We start from the raw sequence: 18,629 nt of genomic DNA on the forward strand, positions 1-18,629 counted from the left end.
TTATTTTCACACTGTGCATATCAATACTGAATAACTAAATTGTACACCTGAAACTAATATTACACAGTATGTTAACTGAAATTTAAATAAAAACTTTAAAAATATCAATATTGTTTAAACTTAGGTAAGATTTCATACTGAGAACAATCAGCAAATTGTTTTGTCTAGTAAGTAGGCAAGGTCTAAGACTGTGGTCATTTGATAAGAATCAAAATAATTGAGTTAAACTATCTACACAGCTCTAAGTAGCCAGGCAGCCAGTTTGTCTAAATCACTCCCCTCCTCCCCTCACCAACTTTAATGAACACTTAAATGACATCAGTTATTTTGTTTTGAGATAGATAAAATCTAGTAATATGAAGTGATTGATCACATATAAAAATATTAACAGCAGTAATATTACAGAGATTATACAAGAATATATAGGGATAGTTTTGCTAAGGATTTCTTACGTATGATTTTAAATAACATTTTCTGTCATTGGGAACTTTATTTTCTAGATGATAAAGACACATATTTAAAAACACAAATTGCTATGTCACTTTTAATTTTCGAACTGTTTTCCTGTGCTGAAGAATAACAATAATTTGTTTTTCAGACTTTCTCTTTTCTTCATCCTTGTATGTTTGCTCCCTTAAGTATGATATAATCTCCCTTACATATAATCTAATCCTAAAAGTAGCAGCAGATTAACCAAGTACTTTGCTATTACTAATGTTATTAATTATGGTAACTGAGTTTGAATCATAATACTATTCCTACTCTGCCCTACAGCTTCTTATAATGTAGACTTCTTCTCCACTATGACTGTAGGTTACACAGGATTCTTTATCTGAACCCAAGTTGTTCTTTTTGTAACCACACTGCTGAAGTAATATAATATACTTTATATGTGAAAGTGGTACCGGTTTAGCACTAGTAGGTCATTACGTTGAATTATAACCTTATGTCCATATGCCACTAGTAGAGCTACTTTTTCATACTCTTACCCTATTGTAAAAGGAGGGTGGGGGTGGGGAGAGACCCAAGAAGAAGAATTGACACATTGGTCACACATTGGTCTTCACAGCCTCTAAGATGATTTTTGTTCCTTTATTGAACAAATTCTTCTGACATGAAGTTCTTCCCATCTGCTTTTTAAAAAGTGTGTAGTGGGGGCACCTGGGTGGCTCAGTTAAGTATCTGACTTTGATCCAGGTTATGATCTTGTAGTTCCTGGGTTCGAGCGTCGCATTGGGCTCTGTGCTGACAGCTCAGAGCCTGGAGCCTTCTTTGGATTCTGTTGTCTGCCTCTCTCTTTGCCCGTCCCCCCACCTCGTGTGCACACGTGTGCGCGCTCTCTCTCTCTCTCAAAAATAAACAAACATTAGGGGCACCTGGATGGCTCAGTTGGTTAAGCGTCCGACTTCAACTCAGGTCATGATCTCACAGTTTGTGAGTTCGAGCCCCGCATCGGGCTCTGTGCTGACAGCTCAGAGCCTGGAACCTGCTTCAGATTCTGTGTCTCCCTCTCTCTCTGCCCCTCCCCTGCTCATGTTCTGTCTCTCTCTGCCTCTCAATAAATAAACGTTAAAAAAAAAAAGTTAAAAACATAAAAATAAAAAGTTTTCTCTAAAACTTCAGAAAAGTTTTTGCAAAACCTCCCTATTCTTGGGTGCAATCATCATTTTTGCTGACTTGAACACATTTATACGATTCTTCTAAAATCACGCATTCCTAGCTTCTTGACTTCTTAATTTTTTTTTAAGTGTTTGTTTATTTTTGAGAGAGAAGGGGAGAGGGGCAGACAGAGAGAGAGAGAGGAACAGAGGATTTGAAGCAGGCCCTGTGTTGACTGCAGAGAGCCTAACACATGGCTTGAACCCATGAACCATGAGATCATGACCTGAGCTCAAGTTGAACACTTAACTTACTGAACCATCCAGGCTCCCCTTGCCTTCTTAATTTCTTTGTCTTTAATTATACTTTTTTCTGTCATCAGCTAGAGTGTTAACTTTATGAAAGTTGAGACTTTGGCTGCCTTTTTCACCATTGTTCCCTCAAATGTCTGTAATAGTGCTTACTAAATATTAAAGAATTCATGCACATTTGCCATTGGAGGTTTCGTTTATTAGCTAGGACTTTAGACTTAGAAATCACAAATTCTAAAGTTTCCCTGTGGACCCCAGTCTTCAATCCTTTTTTCTTCCTGTGGACCTTTGTTTTCATTTCATCAGATTTCCATGGTACTTTAACTCCAGACACTTTTTATCAACCCCCACCTGCTTATGATCCAGCCTCAACGTTGTGTCCCACCGTTTTAGTTGACCCTTCTTAACGCAGCACTCTGACCCCTGTGTAGTCAAAAATTCATATATAACTTTTGGCTCCACAAAACTAAATAGCCTGCTGTTAACCTGAAGCTTTACCAATAATGTAAATAGTTAATTAGCACATATTTTGTATGTTATATAATTATATACTATATTCTTATAATAGAGTAAGTTAGAGAAAACAAAATCATAAAATAGAGGCGCCTGGGTGTTTCAGTAGGTTAAGCATCCAATTCTTGATTTCGACTTGGGTCATGATGTCATGGTTCGAGAGATCGATCCCCCCTTGCACTGATGGTGCGGAGCCTGCTTGGGATTTTCTCTCCTTCTCTGTCCCTCCCACCAAGAAAAAAGTAAAAAGTAAAAATCATAAGGTAACAACATACACTTGTAAAAAACCCACTTATAAGTGGACCCAGAATGTTCAAACCATGTTGTTCAAAGGTCAGCTGTGTTTGCATTTGCATTCTAGTAGACTTTACCCTTTGGCTTATCTCATCAGTCTACAGCTCTCTGATTTTATCAGTCCAAGGCTGCAGAGGAGTTAAGGAAAGATGTAGAACTATTCTGATTGGAAACACTACAAATTACACTTTCTGATCTTAGCTGTGTGGTTAGGGCTGATTGACAGTTTTATTTTCCATCACTAATTGATTCTCTATCATCTTCCACACGGAGACTTCCAGCCTTTTTTTTTTTTTTTTTTTTTTTTTTTTCTTTTTGTAAATGCCCAAACTCATACTGGTCTACTTCTGTTTAAGTAAGTGACATTGTCTTCTATTTTAGTGAAGAGATAGAGGCCATTTTGTAGGAACTCCATCAACTTTTCTCTCTTCTATTTTGAATTTATTCTCTATGTTAATAACATATTTTTCTGATTCTTTCTTGCCTGAAAAATGTGTGTCCACTTTCCATTTTGATAGGAGGGTTTTTTTTCTGCTATCTTTGCTCTTAGACCCGGCCAATCTCACTTGTCAGTTTTCTCAGTCAGCTTTCACTTTCTCCTGCTCTATCCAGCCAATTCCTGTCCCACTTTTGGCAGGCAATTTTTATTTCCTATTTTCCAGAAATAATGAATCTGTCAGAAATGAGCACCCTCAGCATTTCCCTTTTCCCACCATATCCCACCTACAAATAGTGTGCATTGATACCATCCTATACTATGAAGGGCAGTCCCTTTATCCCTGCTTTAAAATTCGTCCTTTTTTCAAAACCAGTATTAATTATCCAGTAGAACTTTCTGTAATGATGGAATTGTTCTATATTTGTATTGTCCAGTACCATAATCACTAGCCATATGTGAATGTTGAGCACTAGAAATGTAGCTAGTGTGACCAAGGAATTAAATTTATTTTATTTCAGATTTAAATAGCCACAAGGTTTAGGGTCTACCATGTTGAATAGTATAGCTCTAAACCTTAACCATAAAATATGTTCCTGTTATTTCTTGTTTCTTGAATCTCTCTGACCATGTGTGTCGTCTTCTCCACATTTAAATAGGTTTAGTCTTTTGCATCTTAAATACCTAGAACACATCAAAACCTTTTGCCATTTTTTTAAGCCATATCTTGTCTGTTTTCTGTCCCTTCATGGCAGTTTCTTGGTTCCTATGACTTTAGCTCTTATCCTGTCATAGGATAAGACAAATCCTATCCTGAGAAAGGCTCACTATTAGTGAGGTCTCCAACTATTTCTCAGTTGTGCAATCCAGTAGATATTTTATCTTCCCCAAATTGATTGTTGGTTGCTCTCTGCTTCTTGAAATTCTTGTGTTAGGACTTCCTCTTCGTTCTGTTTTCCCTCAGACTGGTCCTTTCTTGTCCCCCCTCTTCCCCTGCCCCCATACTCTTCTGCTTAGACTTTGTCTCACTTCTCCAATCCCCTCTCCTTGTTCATTTTTACTACAACTTCACTCCTCTTGCTCACCAGGTGCTGTCAGTTATCACCTACATGTTGCTGCCTTTTAAATCTCTTTAGCCTATTCTAATTTCCAAACTCCAGTGTTGCCTTCATGAAGCCACCATCCAGGTCAAGAAAAAGAATATTATCAGCACCTCAGAGTCCCTTTCCAATTCACTGCCTCTTCTTTTCTCTCTAAAGGTAACTGCTGTCTCAACTTATAACTATATAGAACTGTTTTAGAACTTTATATAAATAAAATGATACAGTACGTAGTCTTCTGCGTCTTTTCTCTCATTCAGCATTGTTTGTAATAGTCACCCACGTTGTTAACTGTTATTTTCATTACTGTTTAATACTCTATGGATATAGCACAATTTATCTGTACACCCATTGCTGGTTATTTGGGTAATTTTTTGTTTGAGTAAATTTTGTTATGAATAATGCTGTTCTTACCATTTTTGTGTATGTTTTATTGTACATATGTGTGTGTGCTTCATTTGGTGGATATATTGCTAGGAATGGAAGTGCTGAGTCATATGATATGCCTTTAATTTTAGTGAATACTGTCAAATCGTTTTCAGAGTAGTTTTGTCAATTTATATTCTTATCAGCAGTGTTAAGAGTTCTGTTGTTCTAGTTTCTTATCAGCACTTAACTATTGCCAGTCTTTATAATTTTAGCCGTTCATGAAGCTCTACCTCCTTGATGGCTAATGGGTTGAGCATCTTTTCTTATGTTTATTGGCCATTTATTATTTACGTACCTGCTGTTGTCAAGTGCCTGGTGAAGACTTTTGCCTAGTTTTCTATTGAATTGTCTGTCTTTTACATACTGACAGGTAAGAGTTCTTAATATATTCTGGCTGTGAGCCATTTGTTAGTTAAATATGTTGTTAATATCTTCCATTCTGTGGGTGGTCTTCTCACTTAGTGTTTACTTCCAATTTCTACTCCTCAGTGAAGTCTTTCCTAACTTTACTCCCTGGTTCTTTTTTATATTCCTTTTTAAAGAAAGGATGTGGTAGTCTTTACCACAGCCACAATTATTAAGACAACTTCCAGCTTTTCATCTCTCATTTCGTCTCTTGGCTGAGCAATACTGTTAATTTGCTTGTGTTGGACATTATTGATGTACCATCCAACTCTTTCACTAATCCACTTCCTTTTCAGGATTTTTCCTCTAACAGCCACTTAAATTTTGGTATTCTGACCTTAGGTCTCTTCTTTCTACCTGTTCTCCATGAGAAAACTCCTCAATTTTGAGAATCTTAATGCCATTTTATAGGTATATGATTTCTAGATTATTTCCAGACTAACCATTCTCCTGGACTTCAGATTCCTGTATCACAAAGCCCATGGGCATTGCTACATAGATGCTCCATAGGCATTTTAAGCTCCATGAGTCAGTCCCAAACTAAGCTCATCCCCCCTCCTCTCAAGCTTGATTCTATATTTTCTTTGAACACCTTCCCTGTCAAGTACCTCCAGAAGAACTTAAGTCTGGGAAACCTTTCCTTGCTACCCATTTCCCCCGCTTGATTCCTCTGTTGTTTCTCATTGTAACACTTCTGTAATAGCACTGACAGACATTTTATCTGTTTTCACCAGTTGTCTAAAAGAATCTTGAGTTCTTTATGCCTCTCTCCCATATAAGTGGTTGAGATTTGACTGAGATTGCCTCCAGCTAAACACATCTAAAATCAGACTCAGCATCTTTGGTTTTCTTCTGATTTTCTTCTTTAAAATACTTACCTTTCACACCATCTTTTCATTAAGTCAGTCTTATTAAACTCATTTCCTTTTCTATTACCTTCCACAACTAGTTTATTTCTAAGTCCATAGCTGTTTTTTCTGTTCCATTTTTTTTAGCTTTGGTTCAGGTTCTTGTCTTCACCAGACTATTGTGGTCATTGTTTAAATGTTCTATCCATCTTTAGGTTTCTCCTCATTCATCTTTGATATTGCTACTGGATGTTTTGCTCAAATACAGGTGATTTTCTTTTGGTTCAGTAGTCTTCTATTGTTTTCTTCCTGCAGTGTAAAATCCAACTTTATAAGACATTCAGTGGCAGTCTTCACAAACTGAAGTGATCTACCCACCCTCTCTACTACCACTTATGACAGAAACCATATCCTTTAAGCACTGGCTTTAGCAGACTGCACACCTAAATTTATCTTATTTATGTTACCTGTACTGCCTTTCTCTCCATCCTTTGGGCTGGAGGGGAAGGGGGTAGTGTTGTAGAGCCACATGTAAGCCTAGGTTTAAACCCAGTTTTAACAATTGTTTTGTCTATTGTCCTTGGACAAACTTCTCAAGATCCCATAGCCTAGTACTAGTACTTAATACATGTTATCTTCCTCTTTCAACCCTTCTCCTCCAAACCACAACTGAAATTTATCTTTTATACTTGTACAGAGTACTTATTGGTTGTCTCTTCTACCACTTAAGGTCTGCTGCCTTGTATGGTGTTTATTTCTGCACATTTTATCACTTCTCTGACACCACATACCTTTTAAGGTCTGATACTATGATTTCTTATGCCTAATTCAGTTGAATTTTTTGTTTTAGGTGAAGGATTTGCTTTGTCCAGTCCATATTGTGTCATTAAGTTTCTGAGTGAAAATGATGGTTGGTATGTGATTTTTTTGGACCAAAGTTGTCACTAGAAGGACTAGTTGTAAAGGCCCAGCCAAAGCAGGCTTTGTTAAAACTCCCTTACTTAGTTGGAAATTTAGGAGAGTGATACAGTTGTCTTGGTTACATGTAACTCTCATAGGAATTTAAAACTGTAATTTTAATGTCTTTGAATTAATACTGAAAATAAAGTACTCGTACCTGAGTGAATTGTTTTTTTCTTTGTAGCCTGTTGCTGAACCAATCCCCATCTGTAGTTTCTGTCTTGGTACAAAAGAACAAAACCGAGAAAAGAAGCCAGAAGAACTCATCTCCTGTGCCGACTGTGGCAACAGTGGTATGTAATCTCCTTTATTCCTTCTGATGTATGCTCTCAGGCAGGAGGGAAGTGTATTTAACTGAGATGGTATCCTTGATCCTTATAAAACAATACTTTGATGCTGGTTTTAGGTAACTGAGATGAATCTTCTAGGCGAGGGAGGGATTTAAATGTATAGTTGACATGTTTTATTCAGTTAATTTCAGTCAGGTCTTAGTTTCGGATTTTTGTTTTTTATAAAAATCTTTCCACAGACTTATTTTTTCTTGTTGATCTTTATATTTGACTGTCAAACATCTGTTCAAATCACAGCAATCAGTTTGAAATTATTGCTAGCTTCTTTAATAATCACTACTTATCTTTCTTGATTTATGCATCAGGCTTTATGAATAGAACGGGGATGATAACACGTTTGTTCTTCTTGATAGAAACTTACATGTGTCACATTGGGAAATGGAATGTTGACACTGCAATTTAGTGAGCTGTGTGAGATCCTGAGGTCTAAAAAAGATTTTGCAAAGACTCTTCTAGTTTGTCAATTCTAGAGATATTCTTGGTCTATATTTTCAGAACTTAAAAGTTTTTGTAGGAAGGCCTTAGTAAATCAACATTATCTCTGATCATTGGCTTAATTTTCAGTGTTTTATATCTATAACAACCATGATTTAGTCAAGAAACCAGAAATCACTGTAGATACTTCAAGAGGAAAGAAATTTAATGCGAGAACAAAATATTTGTGAAATTATTAGAAATGCTGAAGAGGAGAGCTCTAGGCTGGGCTTTAGGGACTGATCTTAGAATATCGCAGAAGTGATCCACCAGGGGAGTCACTATATCTGTCTCCATCTGGAAGAGGTGGAAGCAGGGGGCTACTGGGCTGTAGCTGGATATTGAAAGGCTGAATTTGGCCATCGCCACATTTACCTCTGGATGGCCACGAAGGTGAAAAGTGGCTGGGTACTGGCAGTACCAGAAGAAAAGTGGTCTTTGTTTCATTTCTCCCTTTCAAAAAGTCACTCAAACATCCAGTTGGTAGGAGTTAATTCATATCTAGAGCCAAGCTGCAAAAGAGTCTAGGAAGTACAGTTTTTAGCTTTTTGGTTTTTGTTGATAGAAGGCTTTAAAAGAAGGTGGGAAGGGATCTTGAGTGGTAGGTGACCATATTCCAGCATAATAATCACAAACCATAATGAACTTGGGATGGATTTTACAGTTAAATATAAACCATAAAATCATAAAATATTAGATAAAAATATAGTGACATGTCCTATAATGCATTGACTTCCAAACTATTTTAGTAGGAGCACCCTTAAGAAATTGTATGGGAGCCCAAATACATAAAACAGATAAAAATCTACTCAGGTGAGGTGGGAATAAAATGGGGGTGGAAGGAGAGTTGTGGTATACCCCTGTCTTCTAAGAAGCATTGTATTTGGGGTGGTCTCTGAGTTCTTTGCAATTTGAAAACAGTAGAGGGAACTTTTAAAGAACTAGTAGAATAAATAACTATTGGTTATGTGTTGCTATAGAAGCAAACCACTCCAAAACATAGCAGCTAAAAGCAACAACAGTTTTTAATTCATGTTGTTCCTGTTAGGAATTTGGGAATGGCCTGCCTAAGTCATTTTTACTTGGAATCTTTCATGAGGTTGCAATCAAGATTTTAACTGGTACTCAGTTATCTGAAGGCTTCCATTCCATGATAACTCACTTGGCTGGCATGTTAATGCTGCCTGTTGACAGGGAGCCTCAGTTCTTTGCCATGTGGACCTCTTCATAGGGCTGTATGAATTGCCCACAGCACATTGAGGAGGGCACCTGTTGGGATGAGCACTAGGTGTTGTATGGAAACCAATTTGACAATAAACTTCATATTAAAAAAAAAAAATGAATTGCCCACAGCATCCCCTAAGCAGGTATCTGATAGAGGTAGCAAGGTGGAATCGGCAATATCTTTTGTTACCTAGCCTTAGCTTGTCATTGCAGCACACAAATCAGCCCTATTCTGTGTGGGAGGGAACTACACAGGTGTCAATTGGTATTCTTGCCAGAAGACAAGAACGTTTGGAGGGCAGCTTGGAGCCTGACTATTACAGTAGGCAAGGAAGAAAACTATGAACATAGTTAAGTATATGATATTTGATATTACCAAAGTGAGAACTAAAATACCCGAAATTTTAAAAAGTAAAAAATTTTGGGGGAAAATAATTGCATTATATATGATAAAGGGCCAAAAGCTATGAAGAGCGTGCTTACATTTCTAGCATAAAGTCAAAGGGCAGAGCCTATGAACGAAAGTTAATTGTTGAACATATTAAAAAAACATTTTACCCAAGTAATTATAGGCATGCACACCAGTGCAGCAGTGAAAGCCATTTTATAACTTTTATAATAATAAAATTTGAAAGATAAAAGAGCCCAAACCTAGAGTTGATGAAATTGTATTAAAACGTTGGTACTTTGCTGGTATGTTTCTTTCATTTCACTTACCAACCCCACTTACAGAAATTTATTTTAAGGAATTAATTTAAAAGAAGGATGGGGCACCTGGGTGCCTCAATTGGTTAAGCATCTGACTCTTGATTTCAGCTCAGGTTATGATCTCACGGTTCATGAAATGGAGCCCCACATCTGGCTCCATGCTGACAGCTCAGAGCCTGCTTGGGATATTCTCTCTCTCTCTCTCTCTCTCTCTCTCTCTCTCTGCCCCTCCCTTGCTCACATTTGCATATTCTCTCCCTCTCTCTCAAAGTCAATAAATAAAAGAAGGGAAGAATCTGTAGATATAAAATAATTCATTGTAGTATTCTATTACAGGTAGTAGTTTAATTAGTTAACAATAGGGAAGTAGTGTCAGGTAGGTTATAGGTTATAGTTTAAAGAATATAAAGTTTACTTGACTAAAAGGATGAAGAAAAGCAAAACAAAACTGTATGTACTCTATAATTAAAACCATGCAAGCACCTTTAGGAAGTCTACAAAGGAAAAGTAGAACAGGAAATGGCTAATCTAGGACGAGGAGATTATGAATGAGATTTTTACACTTCCTCTCCCATTTTCCTTTAATGTCAGTGATATTTTGATAATAAACTTCATATCATCTCATAAAAGAGAAATTTAGGAATAGAAGAGAGAGGAGAAAAAATAACCAGGCTTTTCTCTCACCAAAGAAAAATAAACATAACCAACTTTTAGAGGAAAAGGACAAATCTTCCCAGAGTGAAGGCAGATTTACTTTTCTATAATTTTGAGAATCAAACGATACTCTTTTGGAAGAGGAAAATTTTTTCTGTTGCTGTTAATTTTGATCACAATAGAAATATTGTTTAGGTATTAGTTTTTAGCTTGAGTGCCTTAAAATATGAGGAAGTAGCTCACTTTAAATGATGGGATTTAATAAAAATAGATTTTCAGTTATAAAAGTAATACGTTATTGCTAAAAAATTGAGAGCACAGAAGGGTATAAAGTGAAAGGTAAAATCCTTATTCAAAATGTTTATAGTTTTGAGGCACCTGGGTGGCTGAGTCAGTTGAGCATCCAACTTTGGCTCAGTCATGATCTCATGGTTCGTGGGCTTGAGCCCTGAGTTGGGCTCTGCGCTGACTGTAAGGAGCCTGTTTGGGATTATCTCTCTCTCCCTCTCTCTGCCTCTCCCCGACTCAAGGGTCGGTCTCTCTCTCTCTCTCTCTCTCTCTCTCTCAAAATAAATAAATAAAATTTATAAAAAATATTTTAAAAATCAAGATGTTTATAGTTTCATATCTTAGGACATTATAGTTGCAAACAGTTTTTGTGTCCTTCCAGAAATGACCTGAGCATATTATGTATTGGTATACGTATAAGCATGTGTATACCCATGATGCTTTAATGCAGGCTTATTACAAGTTAGGAGTTTGTCAGGTGTTTTATAATCATATTGGGGAGGTGGTGTACTAAATTATACTTAGCATCAGTACAACTGAATTGGAATGCCAAATCCTGATGAGACACATATGGCAAGCTTCCAAGGGCATCTCTTCTTTGATACATATTATGATTTAAGGTAATTGCCTTTTTCTTCATCATTCCTTTAATACAATTACAAAATGATTCTTGATTGTTTCATTTGAGAATTTTCCCCTCCTGTTAGGTCATCCATCCTGTTTAAAGTTTTCCCCTGAATTAACGGTTAGAGTGAAGGCCTTACGGTGGCAGTGCATTGAGTGTAAAACGTGCAGCTCCTGTCGAGATCAAGGCAAGAATGCAGTGAGTATCCTTGCTTTCTGATGTGACTATTTCATGTAGAAGTAGAGTGTACACCTAATATTTTCCTCAAAGTTTTGTTGATTATTTTTCATTCCCTTGGACCAGCAGAATTTGAAACACTGGTCCCATTCAATTACACATCATTAGTTTAGAATACTTGGTATTTGAGACTTGGATTCTTTCTATTCTAGGTAGTTTCTAAAACACCTTAATTCTATGTTTGCAGAAAGACTAAGCTACTTTAAAGAAATACTTCTGAAATTTGTTTGAGTATTATGGAGGCGCATTCATTTAGGAATGGTCAGTGTATTAACTACAAATCATCCTTTTCTCTTTTCCATTAGAACAAACTAAAGTTAGCTTATATCTGAAAGTTATGAAACTGTAGTTCTTTATTAAAGATTAGATGAAGCAAAACTTTTTGCTAACTTGGAGTGTCCATTTACTCAGTTTAATGCAAATTAAGGAAACTTTTACTACTATAGTAGCTTGTCATCTTTGTGAGATCATTGAAGCTTTCTAGGTTTTATGAAGCCGTGATCCTGATGTGTTTTTGTTTCATAAGGTTAAGCAGAACTGTCCCTTCTCTTTTTTAGGATAATATGCTCTTTTGTGATTCCTGTGACCGAGGTTTTCACATGGAGTGTTGTGATCCGCCACTCACCCGGATGCCAAAAGGTGAGAAATACTTCCTGAAGTCAGACTGGCACTGTAATGGGCATGTCCGTGAAAGCACTTTTTGTCTACTTTGTTAAAATGAAAGAATAATTTCCATCTTTCTATTTGGGGTTGTATAAGTAGGAAGAGAGCTGGCACCTTAAAGGTGGGGACAGTCTGTTTAGGCATCTTGACATTCCTATGTGTATGGATTCATTATTATCTTCCTCTATTTTCAATGTTTAAGTATCCATGGAGAGTGAAGTGGTTCATTTATGAGTATTTGCCAGTCCTATAGCTAGAGGACAAAATACATGCCTTATGTAATTTTGAAATATCTCTTTCTATAAAGGAAGAAATGAAATTGTATTAGATCATGTTGATTATATAAGTATTGGTTATTTCACTGTTCATCACTTTTGAAAGGCCTAGAGCCTTTTTTTTTAATAAAATAATTTGTAAACAGATAATTTTTGTGTGTTAAATCATAAGAATATAGCTTAGTGTATTCTATTCTTTTGACTCCTATTCCTTGACAAGTATTTGGTTGGGATGTAACTGCCTGTTGGTTGAACTTCCATCCTATTATATGCTTATAGTTTCTTAAAAAAAAAAAAAAAAAACAAAAACAGTTAGTGTCTCCTGCTTTGCCTTATCATAAATTCCATTTTTAACTCTGTTTTTGTGACTTAACAGGTTTCTTAAGTAAAATGCTTATAGAGTATTTTATAATTTCTGCTCAGAAAAAATTTTCCTGTGGATGGAAAGGGACTCAACCTTAGGTATAGTTAAGTTATTCCACTTAGAATCTTAACTTGAGTCTCTTCTTATGTCACTCTTATGTCACCCCCTTTGCTACCTTTTCCATTTACTTGGAAGTTTGGGTAACAGGTCTTCTGAGAATCCTTCAAGATAAGAAAGATTTTCTTAGGACTTCATTTGTTTGTATTTAATGCCTACAAAAGAAGTTTTATAGCAGCTTAAAGCAGGAATCATTTTATTTTGAAATAATTGCAGACTGACAGACAAGTGGCAAAAATAGTACAGAGACTTCCTACTGTACCCATTACACAGCTTCTTCTAATGTCAACATCTTATAAAACTGTAGTACAATTACTGAAACCAGGAAACTAACATTGATATGATACGATTAGTAAATCTATACACCTTATTTGAATTTGTGGTCCAAAATCCAGTGCTGGATTTCATACTGCATTTAATCATCATGGGTCTCTTCCAGTCTGTTAATTCCCTAGACTGTCTTTCCTGACCTTGACACTTTTGAAGAATACTCATTAGCGATTTTGTAGAAAGTGCTTCAATTTGGGTCTGTCTCTTTCTTTATAATGATTAAATTAAGATTATGAAGTTTGACAAGAACACCACAGAATTGATACTGTGCCCTTCTTAGTGCATTGTAGTGTAGGTGTATAATACTAATATGTTTTATTACTGGTAATGTTAACTTTGATCACTTGATTACAGAAGAAACCTGACCTTAAAGTTATTCTTTTTCCTCTTTGCACTGACTTTAGCATCCATCAGTGATTCTTGTTTGTACCAGTTTTACTTTGGTGTTTGCATATTGATTATTTTTCAGCTTCCATCATCCCTTCTGTATTTACTATTTGGAATTCTGCTGTAAAGAAGAGCTATCGCTTTTCCCATTTATTTATTCAATTACTTATATTCTTATGGACTGATGGGTATTTATTTTACTCAGTGGGTTATAATCCATTGACATGATTATTTCTTTTTTTTTTTTGTTCAGAATGACCCAGATTTGGCTATTGGGAGCTCCTTCAAGTTGGCTTGTAGGTCCTTTTGACATGCCTTCCTCATCTTTTGAATACTTTTCCATTTTCTGGCACCATGAGATGCTTCAGGTTATCCAGTATTTTCCCTGCTTCAGTCCTGGAATCATCTATTACTTAAGGAAACCTGGCTTCTTTTCTTGTAGAATCTGGGTGCCAGGTATAGACCATGGTTTTTTTTTTTACCTGAGGATCAGTGGACTTCAACCATATGTGGGCTTCAGAATACTTGTGCGTCTTTTCCAATCATTTGTAGAATTTTGTGTGTGTACGTTTTCATGTTTATTTTTTTAGGGGGCTTTCATCAGTGTTTTAAAAGCGTTCTTGACCTAAAAGTGGTTAAGAACTACTGGCTTAGAGTATCTGAATTCTTTCAGTGTATCTGTGTCTATTGTGCTTTTATGTGGAATTTGATTTTTTTATAGGTATGTGGATATGTCAAATATGTCGACCTAGGAAAAAAGGACGAAAACTTCTACAGAAGAAGGCGGCGCAGATAAAACGGCGCTATGCTAACCCAATAGGACGTCCAAAAAACAGGTTAAAGAAACAAAACACGGTGTAAGTTGTACTTGTGGCAAGGTGAGGGGAGAAAAGAATAGGGTTTGTCTATAGTGTAGGAGTCACTTGTTTGCTTTATGAAAAAAATTTTCAGTTGTTACAACTGGCACTTTCATATAATAAAAAGGGCTAATACTTACTGAGCTCTTAATAAAGAGCTCTTTATTCAGTAGAATAAAGTTAGAACAAAGTTATTAAAGTTCTGAGTGTCTTACAGTGTGTTAATCATTTAATTTTCCCAACAACCAAATGAAGTAGATACTATTGTTACTCTTATTTTTCAAATAAGAAGGAAATAAGGAAACTACATTTTATAATAAATGTTGAACTGGGATTAAAACCCAAGTAGCCTGGCACCAAAGTCTGACTCAGCCACTGTCTTATATTGTTCCTCTTATGTAAACAAAGAAAAAATTATGTTGCTATAGCATTTCATAGATTTCTCATGTAGTCTCAGTAGTTTATATTAGATGTACAAATCACTGCGTAGCTTTTTCTGTTGAGGTCATAGCTGAGTCGCATTTCTGTGTCCTGATGTAAAATAAAATAATGTGTTTTTCATCTATTAGCAGAAATCAGGTATATAATTATCCCTTGTGGACTAGGAAACTGGGCTATGTCTGGAGGAGGTGGGGCAAGATTCAGTAGTAGTTTTTTTTTTTTTTTTTTTTTTTTTATGGAGTATTTCTATAAGTAATTCCCCTTTGATAATATGCAAAATATCTTTAAGCCTATAAACCTCTATTAAAAATTTTACCCACCTTTTCTACACTTAAGAGTGTCTTAAAGATGACAGTCTTAATAACTGAAAGGAATGGGCATTAGCAGCTTGAAATATATAGCACCAGTATTGTAGTTCATATTTTAAATCTTAAATCTAAGCTTTAAAATATTCCTATGAGATAATCTTTTGATTTCTGACTTTCAGAGGGTAATACATCCTTGTGTTTAAAGGTAAAGTGTAACTCTGAGTTGGTGCAGAGATAATGAGACTTTATACTTGGAAGGGTCTTAGTTGTCATCTGGTCCAACTCTCATTTTACAGATGAAGACACTGGTGTTTAGACAATGATTTCTCCAAGAGGTATAGCTAGAAAGTGGCAGAATTATGAGTCAAACATGGCTTCTGACTCCCAACCTAGGATTCATTTTGCTATGAAATATTAGGCTTCCTGGAAGTAGATATTTCTAATAACAATATTATTTCTCATTCCCTATAGTATTTATGATTTATGGAATATTCGTAACTGTGGTTTTTTTTTAATAAAGCCACAGGTTATTTACCAATTACAAGTTATATATTAAATAGAAACCTTTTAAAAATTTCTTTTTTAATAGTTACCCTTTTCCCTGTTTGATTCTTTAGATCAAAAGGTCCCTTCAGCAAAGTTCGAACTGGTCCTGGAAGGGGTCGTAAACGTAAAATCACTCTCTCCAGCCAATCAGCATCGTCATCAGAAGAAGGATATTTAGAGCGAATAGATGGCTTGGACTTCTGCAGAGATAGCAGTCACCCCTTGAAGTTCAACAAGAAAACCAAAGGGCTCATTGATGGCCTTACCAAATTCTTCACCCCTTCCCCTGATGGGCGGAAACCTCGAGGGGAAGTGGTAGATTACTCTGAGCAATATAGAATCAGGAAAAAGGGCAACAGAAAATCAAGCACTTCAGATTGGCCCACAGGTAAAAGTTCACTTAGAAGCAAAATGTATTCCACAAGTGCATTATTTGAAATAACACTAGTTATCTGGAATAGGTTTATTTGATTATTAAACACTGGTTATGGAATAGAAAAAGATATTAAAGATACTTATTTAGATGAAAGTAAGGTGGTAATAACTATGGCAGAAATTGAGAGGCTGAAGATGAAGTTGCAAGAATGGACAAATAAGAGCTCGTAGGAAAAAGATGGTGCTTTTTTGGTAGAACCACAAAGAATCTTCCTATAGAAATTTAAGGCATAACCTTAAGTCAAGAATATCTTTACATTTCATAAATTACAAAATAAATCATGTGATGAGCATCATGATGCTTGCTTTATTTCCAGAAAGAAATTATAAAGAATGTGGGTAGATAAAATACTGTTGATCAAGTAAGTATAGAGAAAAGACCAAAATTTTTCTACTTCAAATCTTGGCAAATAGATTTGTAATTTTTCATGAATTATACTTTAAAAGAGAGAAAGAGAGAGAACTACAGCTTCAGATAATTTACTTATGTATCAGGCTGTTTCCTACTTTTCATTTATTTACTTAAAATTCAATTTATTGAAACTGAAAAACAAAAAAATTCATCATTTCTCCTACCCTCTACCTTACCCCCTTCTTCTGGCAACCACCAATTTGTTCTGTTCTCTGTATCTAGGAGTTTGGTTCTATCTATCTATCTATCTATCTATCTATCTATCTATCTATCTATCTATCTATCTATAGATTCCACATACAAACAGCATACATGGTGTTTGTTTTTCTCTGTCTGACTTCACTTAACATAATGAGGTCTATGTTGTCAGAAACGGCATGATTTGGTTTTTTTGGGGGGTTAGTTTTGCAACATACCCACTTTATTTCATTTCAGCACAGCTGGTGGTTGGGTTAGGAATTGCTAGGTTTTTGTTTTTGTTTTGGCTGAATAAGATTATATACTTAGACACACACTGCAGTTTCTTTATTTATGGACACTTAGGTTGCTTATATATCTTGGCTATTGTAAGTAATGCTGCAGTGAACATGGGGGTGTACATATCTTTTTTTTTTTTTTAATTTTTTTTAACGTTTATTTATTTTTGAGACAGAGAGAGACAAAGCATGAAAGGGGGAGGGTCAGAGAGAGGGAGACACAGAATCCGAAACAGGCTCCAGGCTCTGAGCTGTCAGCACAGAGCCCGACGTGGGGCTCGAACTCACGGACCGCGAGATCATGACCTGAGCTGAAGTTGGCCGCCCAACCGACTGAGCCACCCAGGCGCCCCTGTACATATCTTTTTAAATTGTTTTTGTTTTCTTTGGATATATACCCAGAAGTGGAATTGCTGGATTTTATGGTAGTTCTATTTTTAAGTTTTGAGGAACCTCCATAATATTTTCCATAGTGGCTGCACCAATTTACATTCCTACCAGCAGTGCAGAAGTTCCCTTTTCTCCACATTTTCACCAACACTTGTAATTTCTACTCTTTTTGATGATAGCCATTCTGACAGGTGTGAGGTGATACCTTCTTGCGTTTTAGATTTGCATTTCACTGTTGATTATTGATGTAGAGCATCTTTTCGTGTACCTGTGGCCCATCTTTATGTCTGTGGTGGTAAAAATGTTCAGATCTCCTCATTTTTAACTAGATTGTTTTTTGCTATTGAGTTGGATGAGTTCTTTATTATTTTGGATATTGACTCTTTTTTGGATATGTGATTTGCAGATATCTTCTTACTCAGTGTGTTGCCTTTTTATTTTGTTGTGCAAAAGCTTTTCAGTTTGATATAGTCCCACTTACTGTTTTTTGCTTTTGTTTTTGCTTTTTGGTATCAGATTAAAAAAAAATTGTTAAGAACTGTTGAGGACTTTACCACCTATGTTTTCTTTTAGGAGTTTTACAGTTTCAGGTCTTAAATTCAAGTCTTTAACCCATTTTGAGTTACTTTTTGTGTGCGGTATAGTAGAGTTGTATAGCTTCCTTCTTTCACATGTGGCTGTCCAGTTGTCCCAACATTATTGAAGAGGCTGTCTTTTCCCCCATTGTATATTCTCACCTTGTTTGTTGTAAATTAATTGACCATGTATGCATGGGTTTATTTATGGGTCCTCTATTCTGTTGCATTGATCTCTGTTTTTCTGCCAATACTGTATTATTTTAATTACTATAGCTTTGTAATGTAGTTTGAAATCAGGGAGCTTTTTTTCTCAAGATTGCTTTGGCTATTAGGGGTCTTTTGTTGTTCCATACAAATTTTAGGATTGTTTTTTCTGTTTTTGTGAAAAACCTCATTGGCGTTCTGATGGGAATTGCATTGAATCTATAGATGGCTTTGCGTAATGTGGACATGTTAACAATATTCTTCCAGTCTGTTAGTATGGAATATCTTTCCATTTATTTGTTTTTTTCATTAATTGCCTTCATTAATGTCTTATGTATATCTGTAACAGTGTTTTGTCTTCAACATACAGGTCTTTCACCTGCTTGGTTAA

At 35.9% G+C, this 18,629-nt stretch overlaps 1 protein-coding gene across 4 annotated transcripts in view; it reads left to right on the top strand.

The window, feature by feature from the left end:
- KAT6A (lysine acetyltransferase 6A) overlaps positions 1-18,629 on the top strand; it is a 113,556-nt gene that overhangs the window by 50,762 nt on the left and 44,165 nt on the right. For 3 of the 4 annotated variants that reach the window (XM_042934746.1, XM_042934747.1, XM_042934748.1), the window contains 5 exons: positions 7,080-7,188; positions 11,301-11,416; positions 12,013-12,094; positions 14,313-14,448; positions 15,815-16,131. In XM_042934746.1, coding sequence (XP_042790680.1) covers positions 7,080-7,188; positions 11,301-11,416; positions 12,013-12,094; positions 14,313-14,448; positions 15,815-16,131 — 760 coding nt within the window. The remainder of the gene's footprint in view (positions 1-7,079; positions 7,189-11,300; positions 11,417-12,012; positions 12,095-14,312; positions 14,449-15,814; positions 16,132-18,629) is intronic. The other variant, XM_042934749.1, reaches the window with a different exon arrangement.

The sequence above is a fragment of the Panthera leo genome, chromosome B1 (genome assembly GCF_018350215.1).
Source record: "Panthera leo isolate Ple1 chromosome B1, P.leo_Ple1_pat1.1, whole genome shotgun sequence".
NCBI lineage: Eukaryota > Metazoa > Chordata > Mammalia > Carnivora > Felidae > Panthera > Panthera leo.